This window comes from Sturnus vulgaris, chromosome 6 (assembly GCF_052056855.1).
Source record: "Sturnus vulgaris isolate bStuVul1 chromosome 6, bStuVul1.hap1, whole genome shotgun sequence".
Taxonomy (NCBI): Eukaryota; Metazoa; Chordata; class Aves; order Passeriformes; family Sturnidae; genus Sturnus; species Sturnus vulgaris.
Window position 1 is genome coordinate 14,736,950 of NC_142248.1, and position 18,228 is coordinate 14,755,177.

The window sequence follows — 18,228 nt, forward strand, 5'->3', positions numbered from 1 at the left end:
AGATATTTTCACAATACTTGAACAGGACTATCTCATTGGAGACAGCTTGTAATTTAAGTTCTCTGATAAATGAAGACTTTAGGACTGTAGTTTGTCTCTTTCTTCAGATCAGTCGGTGCTGACCATAGTGTGCTATGAAACAGTTGTTTGACTAACACAGGCAGTAAGTGCTGGGTCATTGTAGAAAAGTTTCCTGTATTTGGTGGAATTGGGATTGGTTTCTGAGTCACTCGGATTGTAATGATACCACGGACCTGTGGAACGTACTGGCCAAGTGGCATCTACCAGAAAACAAGGCAGTGTTGGATGCTTTCTAGTGCTGTAGAGAAGTGAAAGAAGATCCAGCATCCACGAGTGTTTCTCTCACCAGCCGTAGTATGTTAAATATCTAATTCAGGAATAGGAAGCTGAAGATAACACTGAGCACTGGGAGAGGCTGGAGAAGCTTTAGTCCCTAGCAACTGGCCATCTAATTGTACCAAAGCTCCTTTCTCTTGGGTGTATTGAAAATGTTTGCAGCCACCAGTGCAAAAGAAATGTAGAGCCAAGCAGTTTTCACACTTCCATTAAAAAAACCCAAACACAACCACAAAAAAGCAAACAAAGAACCCCAAGCACAGCTACTGGTTGTGAGACAATTTCATTCACTTTATATCTGTTATGTTCAGAAAGCATGGTTTTTGGAGATAATTTGCATGGTTCCAATAACATTGTGAAACGTGTTGCAACCTATGCCATTAAGCACACCAAGAAAGCAGTGTGTCTCAGACCAGGAGGGGGAACAGAGTGGAAAGAGTGTGCCGAAGTTTATTTCTATAGTAATTTTGTCTTAGTTTTCATACTGTTGTTCAGCTATACTGGTGGGAGTTGGGATGGATAAGGTGTACGGCAGATATTTAGAAGCAAAAAAGGAAGGGAGAAAATATACATCCAAAAATAGCCACTACCAATACAGCTTTTGGCACAGTATTTATATGTTTAAATACTACTTTTCTCTTTGGCTTTTGGAACCTCCACTGAGGTACAAGACCACTGTGGGGCAGGTTCTAAGCATAGGTCAGGCAAAGTAGTTGATTGCCTGGAAGAGCACATTGTCTGAGCCAGAGGCTGCTACCAGCTGATTGCTCCTTGTTCTTTCACTCAAGCTCTGCAAGGCCGTGCTGATCCTTTCACCTGCCTGGAAGCTGAAGGAGGTACTCAAAGGTGTCAAAGGAAGCAGTTTGCAAATGGAGTTGGAGCTGCTTTCTTATGAGAGGACACTTGGTACTTCTAATGTCTCCTCTTACCATGCTAAGGGGAGAAAGGATTTTGGCCACTCCTTCTGGTTCTCATCCCATATTTGACGTGACCAAAGCCAGTTTTGCTTGTGCTGCTGAGAAACCTTTAGTAAGTCTGGCTGCTTCCAGAGCTGGAGTCAGATTCCTGATCCCAGAAGAAGGTATGCTGCAGGACCCTGTGCTCTTAGAGCATAAGTGCTTGTGCTTGTGCTTTAAATCTAGCTTCTCTGCAGATGGGTCTCTGAGGAGCAAAGCATCTACTGGGATCCATTGTATGAAACTAATACAGATGTGTGAGTGACCAGAGAGAGACTTTTAAGGTACCTAAACATAATCTACTGCACTGAAGGCAGAGGCCCTATGTGCTATGCATATTTGCTTGTATTGTGCTGTGCATTTGCTTTCCAAACTATGGTATCTCTCTTTGTTAGCACATCATGATCACATAGGATTCAAATGGAAAGTAGCGGCCTACAGTCTAAATGTGCCCTGGATTATTATTAATGAAAACTAAATTAATTTAAAATGAGCTACTACTGTAGTGCCAAGTACTGCAGTGGAATGGTATGCTATGGCACACTGGCAGCAGCTGCAAATATCTGGTTCTTCTCAGGAGTTTTCAGCACTTTGACTAATTCACAAGGCTTGTGTGAAGTTATGCTTTAGTCTGTGGAACGTCTTTCTACCTTATATGAACAAACAGTGGGATTTCTTTCCCAGTGTCCTAGATAGAAAAGGCTTCTTAATGAGGTCATTTAATTCCTCTGTTACAGAGCCAGTGGAGGATAGTTCCTTATCCCAACAAGTTCTCTGGCATTTTGGCAGGTTTTTTTAATGTTTGGAACAATGCAGCTTCCATTAGTTTGGAGACTGTTCTACATTCTTACAGGATTTCTGCACTAGAGCACTTTTCTTAGTAATCTATCACTTTCATTTTTCTTTTTCCTACAAGTAATTTATTCTGGCTTTTTCTAAACATTGCTTCTTGTTGTAGAACTCATGCAGGGGAAGTCAGATTGGTGTCTGAATCTCTCACTCTCCTTTGTTACAATTTACTAGAGTTTTTAAAATGTATTGGGATGTACCATTCAGCATGTTTGCAATATGTCAAATGTCAACTTATTCATATGAGTATTTACAAAGCCACATAATTACAAAGTAGTTTATTAGCCTAACATTTAAAACATAAATTAATAAAGCAAACCAAGAAGAAATTGCTCTGGCAATTCAGTAGACATCAACTACTTCAAATCATTGTGTTATTTCTTCCTCTGTACAGGAGCCTGTAGAGAGGCCTTGTGTTGCAAAGGTATTCCTGACAAACGTGGACAGGAAATCTGTTTTAAAATGTACACATTAGATTTAGCCTTTTATAAGTTATTTCTTTCAACTGGTCAGATATCACACCAGGATATTATTTAAAGGACTTTTTGAGATTTTCTATTGCTCTTCTTTGGAACACTTATTTTCAGGGAATAAATTAAGAGTGAGTATCAAATAAAAGCAGACCAAAAAAACCCATTGACCAGCACAGCTAGAACACTAAACCACTACTCAGGACTGTCTTTAAGCATGGCAATTTTTGGACAGTATTGCAAAATCAGCTAGAACATATCCATCTCTTCTCTCCAGTGCTTAGAGGTTATAAAATTATAAACCATCTAAAATTGGTATAGTCAGCCTCTAAACACTTTACGAATTTTTTTTTAATGTTATTTATAACAGATATGTAATCTAATGACTTCTGTGTGATCACTGCTTATACATGTTGGAGCTAGCTAAGACTATAAAAGCTGCTGTGCTTAAAGAGTTGCAGAACCCATGCATGCTACTAAATATAAAAGCAAACAAATAACACCTCCTTCCCCTAAAAAACCCCAAACCTCAAAAGCAAACTTTGAGCGGTTTTCGGATAGCAGAGGTCAATTCTGCTGAAACAATACAAATAAAAATAGCATTTCAAGGAAAGACGGCAAAAGGTAATTGAATTTATTACATGGAAAAAAGGAAGATAGCATCAGGAGCAGTAAAAGATCTGTCTCTGGATTTTTAGGACTTGGATGACACCTCATTTCTAAATCCTTATCATGGTTTGTTCTCCATGCTGAACATCAGTCAGCTCTTCAGAGTGCAGTTATAATGAGTGAAAGAGATAGAACACTTTCTAAGAGGAGAGGGGCTGTACACAAGGTCATTAGCTGCAGTTGTTTTCACCATTTGTGTTACCTAACAAATGAAAGGTGATAGGAGAATGTTTTGGGGTTTTTAAATTTTTTTCTTTACCCTTCTATATTGCTATTCTTCAGTGGTAATGCAAATTTTTCTTTAGGAAAACTACAGGAGAACTCTGACTTTGTTTTAGAACGCAAGTTGTTCAACATGAGGCTTAAACCTGTGACTGTTTCAGATGAAATAGCTTCTGTTGGGGTCAAAGGAAGATAGCAAACATTTCCAACAAGAGGAAAATAAAGTTTGTTTAGTGTAAAGATGACTATAAGTAGCACAGAAGCTAGTGAAATTATTTTAATTTTCTGTAAAGTGTACTTATAACCTATGAAGTTTTAAATAGCAAATTGATTTTCATCTGAATGATTGTCAGTTTTTACTTCCTGGCTTTTAAAAGTTTTGTTTTCTTTCACTGAAAATATTAAATGATAGCACGTTGATGGACACTTATTTATTCAGATACACAGGTGTGCTTTTTAACAAATTTGTAGTTTTAATTGTGTGAGTCTATGAATAGAAAAAAATGCTGTGACTGTTTCTTGCTTTGGTGTATAAACCTAGCAAGAGTCAATGACCAAGCAGAAAAGTTAATTGGCTTCTGTTTTGAGTTTTACCACTAGCACAAAAGCATTCCACTTTGGCTAATCCACTGCCTTGTGACAAAGAATGATATAACCCACTGTTCAGATGTGTTATTTCAGGTCCTTCCTATTCATCAGACTAGAGTCAACTGTGACAGTAATAAATTGCCGATTTAAAAAATAAATTTGAAAAATAGTATTGCTGTTAAATGCCAACCTCTTCATTTGTCACTGCTTCAGATTTACAAACTGTGTCGTGCCTTAGGTTTCACTGGTGATTTCATTATGTATGTTGCTCTCATTCACATATTTGTCACATTAGGTCAAAAACCTTCATTGTTTGTTTAGATGAATCAAAGCAAGCCTTTAAGTCCTAATTTGCAGGAAGGATGCTTCTCATCAAACTTGCAGCTTCTCATAGGGGCATTGCTCATAAAATTGGAATTCTGCAGCCAACACAGCCTTAAAATATTTCAAAATAAAGCTGAAGCACATTGTCAAATATAACAGGACTTTAAATGATTATGACTGAAAGTAATTCGAAGATTTAATTATTCCTGTCCATGTGTGCTTGTTCTCCCCTAGGTGGCATTGGCAGGGTCGTCAATGGTGCTTTTATGGTATTGAAAGGTCATCGGTCAATTGTAAACCAAGTGCGGTTTAATCCTCACACCTACATGATCTGTTCCTCTGGCGTTGAAAAGATTATAAAGGTAAGATCAGTTATCAGAAAATGTGTTCTTTCAGGAAGAAATGCTTTGTTTTTCTCAGCATCTTTCTATTCCACACCCATCCTGTCTTCTTCTCTTATTGTTTAATAAAATGTTTTGTCTCATTTGCTTGGGTGAGTTTGATTACAGCTGTAATGTGATCTCCTACAACTTAGGATACGCTGGTCTAAAATTTAATAAAAGTGTCTCCAAAAAGTATTGTTGAACCTTAGCCTAGACTGACCTGGCTGAATAATGCCTCGGAAGGCCTTCTATAATTTTTGTATAAATTTGTGCATTGAACCAATTCAACATGCCTTTTCTGTGGCTTCCAGAGGAAGGACTCCTAATGCACAATATCTTTCTGAATCCTTTAACAATGTACAGTACTTTCAGGAAGTTTTTTACCTTTTTCTGTGGGAATGAAAGAGATAAGAAACTTTGTTACGTTCTGAAATTTTCTTCCCTTAAGGAAAGACAGTCAATATTATGGGAGCAATGCAAAAGCAGTTTTGTTATTTGAGGGTTGGGAAGGAAAGGATTATGCTACACTAATGTGATTTGCATTCTGTTGCCACAAATATTTTGATATCATTTAGGTCTACCAACAGTGTGGAAAAAAACCCATAAACATTTAATTTTTAAGTAGGATAAAAAGAACTGCTGTTGATCCTATTTGTTGAATGAATTCATGAAAGTCTTACCAGCATGTGACTATAAATAATGTTGTTAGACTATTGTAAATGCTTTTGTCAGGTACAAGTTGTCAGCATGAAGTTGTCCTGCAGAGGAGTGTTAGTGATGTGTAACGTATGGACCAGAACTGACCCAAAATCCTGGGTCCATGGCTCAATGTCCCATTGCATTGCTTGCATTACAGCTACTGTCAGCATTTAGGTTCTGACTGTAGTTCAGCTTTCCTTCTCTTCTGTCTTCCCCTGTACTTTAGTTCATTTTTCTTCATCTGTGCCTGCCTGACAGGTTTGATCACAAATATATTAAATGCAGGCTTTGAACAAAAGTGCATTGAACAGTCTTAGCAGCTCACTGATTTTTCAATTTCCAAGCAGTCAAACTGCCACTGTTTAACAACAGTTTTGCCAGAGGCTTTTTTTTTTTTTTTTTTTTTTGCTTTGGGAACTTGATTCATGCAGCCTGAATTTTCCCTTTTGGATTCTAGATCTGCTGACCCTCCACCCTATGAATCCTTCCTGCATGAGTGTGCTTAGACTGTTGGATTAGCATTGGTATAAACATCCCCTGTGTTGCTTTTGTGTACTTCTGCTAGGGTTTTGGCAAGGCATTTTTTTTTGCCTAGTGATTAAAAGGTTAGTTTGATTAAGTCACAGGTTGTGTAACTCTTTGAAAGACACCTCTGCTTGAGCGCTTCCTTAGAAGAGAACTCCTGTTGTGTCACTGTATGTGCAGTGGAACTTGTGCAGCTGCTTTGAAGGAACTGAATTCCCCAGACATTTCAAGCTAAAACAAATTAAGGGAACGGTGTTTAATGTATTAAGTTTATTGGCCAGCCAGAACTTCTTACCCTTTTGTTATATGTCTTTTTGTCTCAGCTTGCAATGTGCCTTGTTTGGGGCTTGGGTTGTTTCAGTGGCCATGTCTTGTCTGAGCTGCCTGACTTCATTCTCTAAAGGTATTGTTTCAGTGCACAGATGTCACAGTTTTCACAGTGCACTGTTTCAGCAGTTTGCAGGTGACTGTACAAAGGTGGTTTCTTCTTCATTCCAGCTGCTTCTGTGGATAGGTGGGAGACTCGTAACTGCCACTAGCAGAAGGGTAAAACAGGAAAAATAGCACCAGCAGTTCTGAGGGGCCATTTACTGCATTTAGAACAGCTGGGAACACAGGTCTTTCATTTGCATAGCTGTCTTTCTTTCCTCTGTATAAATGCTTGATGTGTTTGCTCAGAGAAATTGAGATGACAGGAGAAGGAACCATAAATTTTATATTTATGTTAAGTTTTTAATATTTTCTTATTTTGTTCCTTTTTGTTTGTTTTAATCACTTTCTTTAAAAGTGTCCTTTTTATTATCCCTCAAGTGTCTTCTAAAACCCTTTCTGGAATTAAATCACAGAAGATAACTTCACTGTGGTTGGTTGCAGTTATAGAAGCAATTGTAGTGACATGGTGATGTGTTAAAAATGTGGATGCAAGTAGTTGTTTGTCTCAGCTCTTAATTTTTAGAGTGGCTGGCCTGTATTTACTACTTCAAGAAGGGAGGAACTGATAGCACCAGCATCAAGCCATTCAATAATTCCATGAGCTTCTGCCAACACATTTGCTATTTTAATGCTGATTGCAAATGAGATACAAATTCATCTCGGGCCTAGCCCCACAGAAAAGAGTAGTATTCACAAGAATGGTTTTGATGTTTGGGGTTATGTTTTTTTGTTTTAGTTTGATTTTGTTGTAAAGCACTCACAATACTACAATTCAGCAATTCATTGGTTTAGGGTTTGATTTCTGCTAGGACCAAAAGTAAGACCCAACAATCTCATTAACAGGAGACATTAGGAGCCTCGACTCCAGGCAGTGTGTGGTGGACACATCGACCCAAATGAATTGTTCATTGCCCTTCATTTACTGAACTTCAGTAAAAATGTATGAAAAAAGTGTGGCTGCAAACTAAAATAATCATTTGCATCAAGAATTCACCACAAGGGCTAAAGCAATATAAAACAGAAAAATACCGCTTTCCCCTCAGTTAAATGTCCAAGACATTAGGATGTGCTGGCAGGAAAACAAATTGCATTGCAGAAGAAAGAAATAAGGCATTCCCTCTGATGTGTTTGGCTTAGAGGAGGGCCATGGAGAATTATGCAGTTAGGAGACAGTTCCAGGAAAGATTAAATAGATGAAGTACATAATGATTTTCAGAAAAAAATTTCTGTTTTGTATTGAAAATGGAATATTGTGTAACAGAGCACAACTGTTGTGGGTCCCATTAGTTTAAAAATCATAAGTGTGTCGGAGATAACAACGTCTATTTGCACACGTTGCTATGGTGACAAATTAATGTCATTGTGACTATCTGCCTCTGCCTAATCAGATAATCTAATATAACTGGTGTTAATTATTCTCATGCTACAGGCATAACTACTTTTTTGTTTTAAAATTTGGGGGTTTGCCACCCTGGAGTACAAGCAATTCAAATATGCTGTCAGTAGATAGCTACTGAAGTAGAGAACCAGTTTTGTACTCCCGTTTTCTGTTATTGTTCCTATTTTTATATCTGTACTCAGGTCACCAGTGAGTAATATTCATCTCCTTAATCTTCTGGCAGAGAAGGAACTACTTGATAAATTGTTGCTTCAGTGGGTTGATTTGCCAACTTATTTTCTCCAGTTTGATCACATTATTCCTCAACATGGCATCAGTCAGAGGATGAGAAAAAGGCAAAGGCATTCCACTTACAAAGGAGCCCATTTCAGATGCCACAGAGAGCACTGGATCCGTTGATACTTGTTGAAGACTTCCCCATTCTGCCAAGAATAGATTTTAGTCTGATTTCTTTCTGTGACTCTGGCAGGCCTTCGCACTCCTTCATAACAAAATATCTAAAATGCAGGGATATCATTCTCTAGAGACACCTGATCCCATACAAACAAGGTATTCATCCTGAATTCCCTTGACTTCTCTTTATTACTTACTTCTCTGTGAACAAATCTCTCTTGGAAGGGAAAAGCCTCACTGTGGACTCTTTGTAGCTATTTTTTCAATATTTTTTATACTGCTCTGTTTTTGCTGATGCTTGTAGAGAGAGCAGAAGGATATGGTAGTGCTTCTAAGGATGTAGAATATCTCTGTGCACACTTTATGTACCTTTTTAGATTAATTTCATTACAAACAGACTTTTCTCAGAGTGACTTCGGAGCAGACTACCTCTCCTCCACTTGTATTGGTCCATACCAGATCCAAGCATTTTTTAATTCTCTTACTGAAAAAATAAAAAAAGGCTTTATAAAATGTGATCAATCTAATGCTGCTAGGATTATTTGAGGAAGGGGCATGTCAGCCTGCCTGTCTAAGCACACAGTACAAAGTACTTACAGGAAGTTAAATGCTTTTAAAAAAGATCTGACTGCTTGCTGAAATGCTCAGTAGTGGGACAAAGTGGGAAAGATCTGAGGTTGTGAGAGAAGGTACTGAATGCATGCTACACAAATCATCAAGAAGGCAGCAACCCAAAAATAGTCTTTTTAGCAAGTAGAGTTCTATTTCTCTATTAAAAAATATAGTGTATCCACAGGTCAACAATCTCTCTCATGGATTCATTGAGAGAAAGCTCTTTCCTATGTCTTTAGGAAGTGGAGCCTGGGAAATTGAGGATGAAGAGTGATTCTTTCTGTTCTCTTGAATAGTTCAAAAAGGTTAAGTTTGGTTGCTGAAATTCTGCACATAGTAGGCTTACACTGGGTTTTGTTATCTTCATCCAAACATGATGCTTGTCCTTTGGGCTATGTGTCTGGTAAGTGCAGTGCTTGAACCAGGCAAAAGAAAACTGTTTTCATTCTGGTTTCAAGTGTCATATTAAAAAACTGCACTGAGAGAGAATTTGCTGAAGTACTGCAAATAATTAAAAAAGCAACTAAGTACCAATAGCAAATACACCTTAATGTTGAGATGTTCCTAGAAACAGCCTAATCCAATGTAAAGTTCCTTTCCCTTTTCTCTGAAAGGCAGCTTGATGATTGTCTAGAGAAGAAAGTTTATCTACAGCCCACTTTAATTTTGGAATAGTGTCTCTTTTATCCATCTAGCCAGATCATATGTGGAAGCTCTGTTAACCATAAATTACAGAGGATGCAAAGTAAAAGCTTTCAAATTTGGGAGATTTCCAGAATAAGGTTTATTTTTTCATCTTAAATTCAGGTGTTCTGTACAAGTAATGGCAAAATAATTTACTTCATTTTGCTTCCATTATTAAAGGTATAAAGTTTTCTTGTACACTGTTGAAAATCTCAGTGAATACAGGGTAATTGGCATTCTTGTGGGCTTTTCTTATGTTGCTTGTCAAGGTAGTATCAGGTTATGTTGTATGTGTTAACTAGACATCTGTAAGATAAGTGCTGGTTATGTAATTTATACATGCAAAACACTATTTTTGTTAGCAGTTTTGTCTCTTTGGAACAAGACTGAATTTCTGTTGGGAAAATTGTTAGATTTTTTTTTCCCCAAAGACTATCCTAAAAGTCCCAAAAGGTATAGCGAGCTGGCATAGAAATTTTTCCCCTGAGCTTGTTAGCATGATAAAAGCAAAGCATGGCTGAGATCAGATCTTTTATAAGCAGAACATTAAGGCATTGTTGTAGATAAGCTGCATACTGGCTCTGCTTACAGTAAGGCATTGTTCATTCCATGAACCATTGATCCAAAGTGATAGTGGTTGTCTACAGAATGTCATAATCGCATAGCCCCCAAATCTGTGAGTAAATCTGAGAAGAGTGAGGACATCCAACTATTATGTTTGCTATGGATTACCATTTCCTTAGGGATATTGGTGGATCTTCTTTGGAGCTTTTTTTTTCCCCTTTTCCTCTCCATACCAGGAAACTTGAGTGAAGGATAGGTGGACAGCATAGTCAAGACTATTGCTACTGGTAAAATCAGTACAATTCAAAAGTAGCTTTCAGTAAAACTCTACAACTTCACCTATTAAAACTGCTGCTGTGTCTTCAGAGGATATTGGAAGATTTCTTTTCTTTGTAACTGTTCGCTAAAACGAGTAGTGCAGCTCTACTTTTCACCTCCGCACATTCAACTCCCTGCCTGCTGATCAGGTGGGATTGACTACGTAGCTGGATGAAATGTTACTCTACACCACTGGCACCAGCAACTCCAGTTTCCTGGGAAACAAGTGCCTTCATTAGTGCTAAGACTGTATTGTAGGCAACAAACTATTCTTACTGTTAGTGAGTAAGCATCCCTTATTACATAAAAATAGAGCCCTGCAATTTGGGAGAAATTATCACACAATGAATTACCAAAATGATGGATAATTTGCAGTGTGAGAGCTTTTATATTCTGTATGGGTGAAGTAAATGCAGAGAAACCACATTTGTAAAGGAGAAGAAAAAATTCCACAGCTCTGTAATACTTGTAAGTATGGTACTGAGGGGTAAAAATTAATAAAAACAATCTGCAATCTGCAGCTATTCTGAGTATTTGAGCAACTGTTTAATTTCAAATGCTTATAATAGTTTATGAATTCAAAGACATACGTTTGTTTTTTTTTTATTTTCTGCTACAGATCTGGAGTCCCTACAAGCAGCCTGACTGCACAGGGGACCTGGATGGTAGAATTGAGGATGATTCACGTTGCCTCTACACTCATGAAGAGTACATCAGTCTTGTGTTGAACAGTGGCAGTGGTTTGTCCCACGATTATGCCAACCAGTCAGTCCAGGAAGACCCACGGATGATGGCCTTTTTTGACTCTCTCGTGCGCCGGGAGATCGAGGGCTGGAGTTCTGATTCAGACAGCGACCTCAGCGAGAGCACAATCCTGCAGCTCCACGCAGGAGTAAGTGAACGCTCTGCTTACAGTGAGTCAGAGTCCTCCACCTCTCTGCATCACTCCCCGCCACACGTGGCTGAAGAGTCTGATGAAACTCCCTATAACTTAAGGGCCTTAAGATCAACTGCATCCCCCTTAGCCAGAGAAGACGTGGCTTCCCGTCAGCAGAGGCTCTCTGCACTGAGAAAGTATCAGGACAAACGTCTCCTGGCCCTTTCCAATGAGTCTGACTCTGATGACAGTACACGTGAGGCAGAACTAGAGACAGACCTTTTCCCACGGCCACCATCTCCGAGTCCTGAGGAGAATGAATCCAGCAGTTCCAGCAGCAGCAGCAGCAGCAGCAGTACAGAAGATGAAGAGGAGCTGAACGAAAGACGCACATCGATGAGGCAACGCAATGCACTGAGGCACCGACAGAAGGTGCAAAAGGAGGAAAGGACTAGCACTAATACAAAGAATGTAACCCCTTACATAGGTGAGGACATATATGATTACCCACAGATCAAAGTAGATGATCTTTCTTCCTCTCCAGCTTCTTCACCAGAAAGGAGTTCGGTCAACAAAGAAGCTCTTAAAGAAAGGACGTCCCCTTGTTCAGACAGTGAATCAGTGGAGAGAAAGATTTACAAAGCTTACAAATGGCTCCATTATTCTTACATATCATATTCAGCTAGTAAAGATGGTGAATCCTCCAGAGGCGATGGAGAAAATGATGAAGGGAAACCAGGAACCAGTGGAAGGCACAGTGCAACATGCTCACTAACTAAGGAAGATGCTAGAAACTTAAGTTCAGTAGCTCCTCAGGGTTCCTCAGCTCTTTCTGCTGAAAACCACAACAGAGAAAATTCAAAAGAATGTGGTGGGATAGAAAATTCTAGTAATGGTCAAGCTCATGAATGTGACAATCAGCGGCGGATGGAGGGTCAGGAAAACACATCTGAAGACACAAGCAGTGGAGCTGTAGAGCATTCTTTTGAGACTAAAAAGCTCAATGGAAAAGCTATCTGCAAAGGGCTAAATAGCTGTACTGAAGAACCTTGCATTCAGACCACAGGACTTGTGGAACAGAAAAATAGTCAGAACTGTCAACCAGCACCAAGCCATCACTCACTGGTCCCTCCATTCTCTGCTGTTGCCATCTGTAGCATGTCAGGTCACTGCTCCAGAAACCAGACTGATGGCAGTGAGGAGAGGAGCTTTGACACCTCCTGCATTAACCACAATAATGGCCACTTGCATCTTCACCCTTCATGCTTCAACAATGGACAGAGTTTTGGAGAGCAGGAGTCTGTGACACAAGGACTACAGCTGCACTCAAATGCTGATAATGGCAACCTTGTACAGGTGGGTGTGACCTTGCACAGAGACTGCTGCCTGTCTGAAATGGACTCCAACAGCTACAATGTGAGCACAACAGAGGATACTACTGACCTGCATCCTGCAGGCAGTGAGAGCACTCAATCTCTTGGAGGACTGAAAAGACACAGAGCGGAGTTGGAAGATACAGATTCAGAGAGTTCATCCTTAGAAAAGAAGTTAAAAACATGATAAATGCAAATGTCTGTGGTAGTGTGCACTCTCTCAGAAAGAAAAGGAAAAAGAAAGTATTAAAGGCACATAGAGCTTGGGTCTGAAACATTGCGTTTGATTCTCCATTCCGTTCTTCAGTGGGTCTGTTTTAGATTGCCAGTGGTTCATGCTGTATAAAAATCCAACTTGCTCCTTAATGAGACTGAGTCTAGTGTACCCATACAAGGTTCTGTTTAAAGTAAATCCTTATTAAGATGGTTGACTGCATAATTCTTGTGTGAACATGTGTCATTTGTTCAGCCAGCCACCCAGGATGACTGCTTTAAAGTTTAATTGTTCTTCTAAGGAGGAAGTTTTCCATACTGACACTACCTATTGCAGGCTGAAGAATGGAGAAATTAGATCACACTGCTGGTAGATAACACAATTAGGGTGTGTTTCTTATTGAGGAAAACAGGGAAGAAATGTTTCTGGGCCCTTTATTCTGCTTCAGAAAGTAAAGAAATGCATTAGGGAGGATATTTTCAGAACTGGATGGTATCTTCAGAGATGATAGTTCATAAAGCACTTACTCCTGATACAGTTCAGTGACATTATTTTTATGCCAACTGAAAAGCTATAGGAAATGTGCCTCTTTCCAAAATCAACTTTAGACTGTTCCCATGGTGACATTGAATTTTGTGAGCTTTTTTAAAGAAAAGAGCTGAATAACACAGTGTCATCACTATATAGAAGTATGATTGTTGGCAACAGGCAGGTATTATGCTGTAGACCTCATTCTAACCAAGGGCTTTTAAAAATCAGGCATTAAAAAAATGCCTTTCTGTGTTCCTAACACATAGACATTTTTCTTCCTTGTTACCATTATTATTAAGAATATGGTTCTGGGTCTTGGCATATATCTCAATTGTGTCCACCCTTTCCCCATGTTCTTAATTTTGGGAAGCAGTAGGCCAAACAGAAAATAGCTGAAGTATGGGTAATGTAACTGATTCATGTTAACAGCAACATTTGGTAAAGTGTGAAAAATGCTTTTTTAGCAGTTTTTGCAGCCCAGAACAGGTTAGGATTGGAGATCAGGGCTGGTTTTCCACCACTGTGCTGCTAATATTTGAAATTGGAGATGGGTAGATGTATTCAGCAGAGTTCTGCATATAAAGGAGAGCTTCAGAGAACTGTCCCCACATTGGGGAGCCTGGGTCTTCAAGTCTGGCAATCAGAACTTGAGCAAGAGCACCGATCTTGCTGCCAAGAACTTGAGTGCTCTGTGGTGGACAGGGTTGTTTCTTGCCTGGGCACTGTTTTGAGTGGAGTATCTGTGAGTCATCTCAGTTCTGGCATGCTGGAATTGGTGGAATTGCACTTCCTTCCCTAGCAACAAGGTAAGAGGAGTCAGTGTGTGAGGGGAAAACAAAGCATCTATAAAGGACACAAAAACTTACATGTATGTGCAACAAAAAAAGAGGCTTCTTTGGACCCAGTAATTTTCAAAGGCTCTCAAGCCCAATACTGAAGAAAGGTTAGTTTATTATAAGGAATTGGACATTTTTGCTTTCAATAGAACTCTAGCAGTACATTGCCATAGAGCACTGGCCTCAGAATAATTATTTCATGTCCACAACTCCCTGGTACCTTGGGAAAGTAGGAAGATGCCCTGTTAAAACAGGATGAAAGTGAAGGAGCACTTCAGAAGGGATGCTGTGAGGGAAAGGTGTGGGAGGGAGAGTGAAGAACACAACCTGAAACATTGTCTTACAGCTACTGTAAGTAGTCTGTCATAGGCTGTCTGCCCACACTGGGTCTGCTTTTCTAGAGGAGAAAGGCAAAGGCTGTTTGCAAACACGGGCAGAAGTGGCAAGAACAAGCTCTGATACATTGTTACCTTATTGAAAAAATTGTTCTATAATTACTATATTGTACATCCCTGCAATCAAGATCACTACAGGAGTGTTTTCCTTAGTTGTATAAACATCTTACTGTAAATTCTGAGTTTTAGCCAAAATCTTGAGGTTACCGAGTCAAAACTTTATGTTTTAAAAGTTTTTTACATTGGAAAATTTTGTCATCCCTCACTTCTAGTGAATGAACATCTCCACTCTTATTTGACACTGTCATCTTTTCCTGGTGTTTTCCCAAATGCCTTGTGGTCTTGCTTTCTGGTTCTTTTGTTTGTTTTGAAAAGCAGAATAAAAGCTCTCAGACTTGGTGTTACAGAATCACAGAATGGGTAAGGTTGGAGGAGACCACTGGAGGTCATTTAACCCAACCTGCTCCTGTACAGGCTCTGGGCATAAAGGATTGCTGCAGTTTCCTCAAAGACAATCTCCCATGCTGTCTGCATTCTTGTTATTTCTAGTTACTGTCGGGCAGGAGGATGAAGGCAAGCTGCAATCTTAACCTTTTGTTCACAGGAAATTTCAGTGCACACAAGAACTACAGCTTTTGAAGCAGTGTGTTCACCTCCTCACATAAATAAACATTATCAGCAGTAGGCAGCTCCATTATGTGGCAAAGAGCCTCCAAAAAACAAGCCAGCAAGCAGCAGCATGTCCCTTTGAGGTAGCCAGCACTGAGAAGAGCTGCTCTGTGCAGGTTGCTTCACTCTGTCATTGATCCTGTGTATTTGTTCTCCCCCCCTACTCTAGGTTGCTTGTCCTGCTGTGAGCCCACAGTTTCCATGTGAGTTTTGCTGTGTGCTTGGAATTGTCGTTCCCTGCTTCTGGGAAAAAAGTAAACTGTTCAGTGGAAAATCTTACTAATTTATCAGACGAGATCTTACCTCTACTAATAATCTGCCATTAAACCGAAAAGGTTGTGTAAATATTGAACTACCCTGTTAGTCACTATTTGCTTACCATGCAGCTTGTTATGGCAGGAAATTTGCTAGGCCACCTTGTACAGTTTCAGAGAACATTATCAGTAGGAAAGAAAAACCCTCCCTTACATCTCCCCAGAGCAAGTTAGACAGAAATATTGATTTTTAATGAAGCTCTTTCTTATATTTCTACAAGGTCACAGACTGTATAGACTGTATTTGCTTATTTCAGCTTTCTCTTTTTAAAGAGAGAGTCAAAGCTGACTCTTCCTCTGAAGAGCAAGCACAAGTCTTGTCTGGCCTGGGGTATTAACTACTTATAGAGATGCAGGAGAATGAGAGATCTATCAACCAAAGTTCATCTGAGGTTTTTCCAGCTCTTCAGTGAACATTTTAGCAAAGCTGGTGAGTCTTCTCCAAGCTGAGTGGCTCAATGGAGATGGCACTTTGCTATTCAGAAGCAGCTGTCACAGACTATGCGTGAGCAGAAAGACACAGCTGCCTCGAGAAGACAAGAGCACAGGTTTTTACCAGTTGCTTGCAGAAAATCCTGAAATCCAGCCTGTCTTAGCTGGAGTAATAAGTGGGAAGGACAACTTATTTCAGAACCTTTCCTCAAAAATTTGCAGTCGATGTTTTCCTACTAAGTTTCATAATAGAACAAGTGATTGAAACCAGATCCTAATGTCTGCATATAACTTTTGTCACTTGGTAGCTGGGAAATCACTATTCCTCAAACATTTAAAGAAGAGAAATAGTGGTTATGTTCACTTCTGAGGTCTTGTATTTGCTGCATTGTCACATCCTCGTGAACACATAGAGGTTTCTTGCTCACTGTGGCCATCACAAGATGATGTGGCCTGATATTACTGAAGTCTTGGGGTGCTTTCATTTGCAATTAATTAATCTTGCTGCTTGTGGAAGAGAGCAAGGCAAGACTGTTATTACCCCATTGAGTTAAAATGCTCTGTGTTAGTGAGTTTTTATCTCCTTTTTACTGGTACTGTCAGAGCTACCCTTTACACCTGATGCTTTCTCTCATTTTCAGCCACTCAGATTATCTGGGTGTCTTTGTCAGACCTGGGAAGCTCAGGGCTGCGCTGCAGGATCTTCAGAGTACCAGAGAAATGCAAATGGCTGCAACAGCCGAATTATTATGTGCACATGTGCATGGTTCTTCAGGAATTCTTCAATAAACTAATCCTAACACATACATAATTTATAAAACACATCAGCACATTCCTGCAGCTGTGTCAGGATGCACTAATTAGACCAGCTAATGCTCTACTCTTATGAATAAGAACTCTGGAACATCTGAGAAAATAGCAGTTCTCTAGGGGGACAAAAAGTGAATAGAACCAAAACCACCACCACCACCCTCCACCTCAATAAAAAAAACCCAAACCACCATCCCACCAGTTATGGGAGGCTCCAAGTTTGCCAAAGTTTTCTTCAGTGTTTGTGTAGAACAAAAACAGAGAAATCCAAGACATCAATCTGTTCTGTGATCAGAGGAAATAATTTGAATTTAATGTTTCTACTTCACCTGACTCAAGTCAAGGACTTGAACCTGGGCCTCCTGCCTTTTGCTTGAGCAACCTAAGCATCAGCCTACTGCATTATTCAGGATGGGTTTGTTCATCTTTTGTCTGAAATGCAAAGAGAAAAGGAAATAGAAACAGTTGCTTCCACAAATACCTGGAGCAGAGCCTTGAGCCTGGCCCTGCTGGTTTATGGTTTGGTGAGAAAATGCTGGAGGACCCTTTCTCCTTCTCCACTTCGTGTGATCTCTGTTCCAGAGAGCAAGATGGAGATGCTGACGCAGATCTGTATGCTTACCATTGTCTTGAACGTGGGAGAATGGTCTTTTCCAAATTGGGTGGTGTGGGTATGATTTTTAAAATATTATTGTTTTGTTTTAGACATATAATACCTACCTCCTGAGTTGACTGGCTAAGTCAGTGAGCTATTTGTTCTGGGATATGGCTGGCAAGCTCAGCTTCTCTATCTCAGGGGTATCTTCCCATTAAGTTCTAGTCTTGGTCTCACCAGCAGCTCTGGTGTTGCTTTGCAGATGTAGGTTGGCGCTGTTGCAGCTTTCAGAGCTGATCAGAGTTGTGCCTTTGCTGTAGCTGCCGTTTGCACTCTGGCTGCTTGGAGCTGTGTGATGCAAATGAGTAAAAATGCTCCTATAAGCATGCAAAAAATGCCTGTATTTGAACTTTGGAAGGGGGAGCAGGTCCCTCGCAGCCAGACAATGCCTCTGGCTATGTCTAGCACTTTCGCGATTGGATGCTACAGGAGTTGTAGGTTTCTAGATGTAATGTAGTTCCAGGACTATATTTTACTTCACAAACCACAGCTTCTTATTAGCAGCATTAATAGCAGAGAGCACCAGTTCCTAGGTACTTCCAAGGCTCACCTTCTGGCCATTCCTAAATGGTCAAACCACATGATCTTTGGGAAAACCTTATGCGTCAGTATCCTGCTTCCAGAACAAAGATTGAAACAAAAGTTGCTTCAAGGAAAGCCTAATGCATATTTTCAAAG

The 18,228-nt window shown here is 39.8% G+C and overlaps 1 protein-coding gene across 3 annotated transcripts in view; it reads left to right on the top strand.

Moving 5' to 3' along the window:
* DCAF5 (DDB1 and CUL4 associated factor 5) overlaps positions 1 to 13,133 on the top strand; it is a 65,539-nt gene extending 52,406 nt beyond the window's left edge. For all 3 annotated transcript variants that reach the window (XM_014869400.2, XM_088167104.1, XM_088167103.1), the window contains exons 8-9: positions 4,670 to 4,797; positions 11,064 to 13,133. In XM_014869400.2, the coding sequence (XP_014724886.2) occupies positions 4,670 to 4,797; positions 11,064 to 12,881 (1,946 nt within the window). In that variant the 3' untranslated portion in view covers positions 12,882 to 13,133. The remainder of the gene's footprint in view (positions 1 to 4,669; positions 4,798 to 11,063) is intronic.
* Positions 13,134 to 18,228: the final 5,095 nt, after the last annotated feature.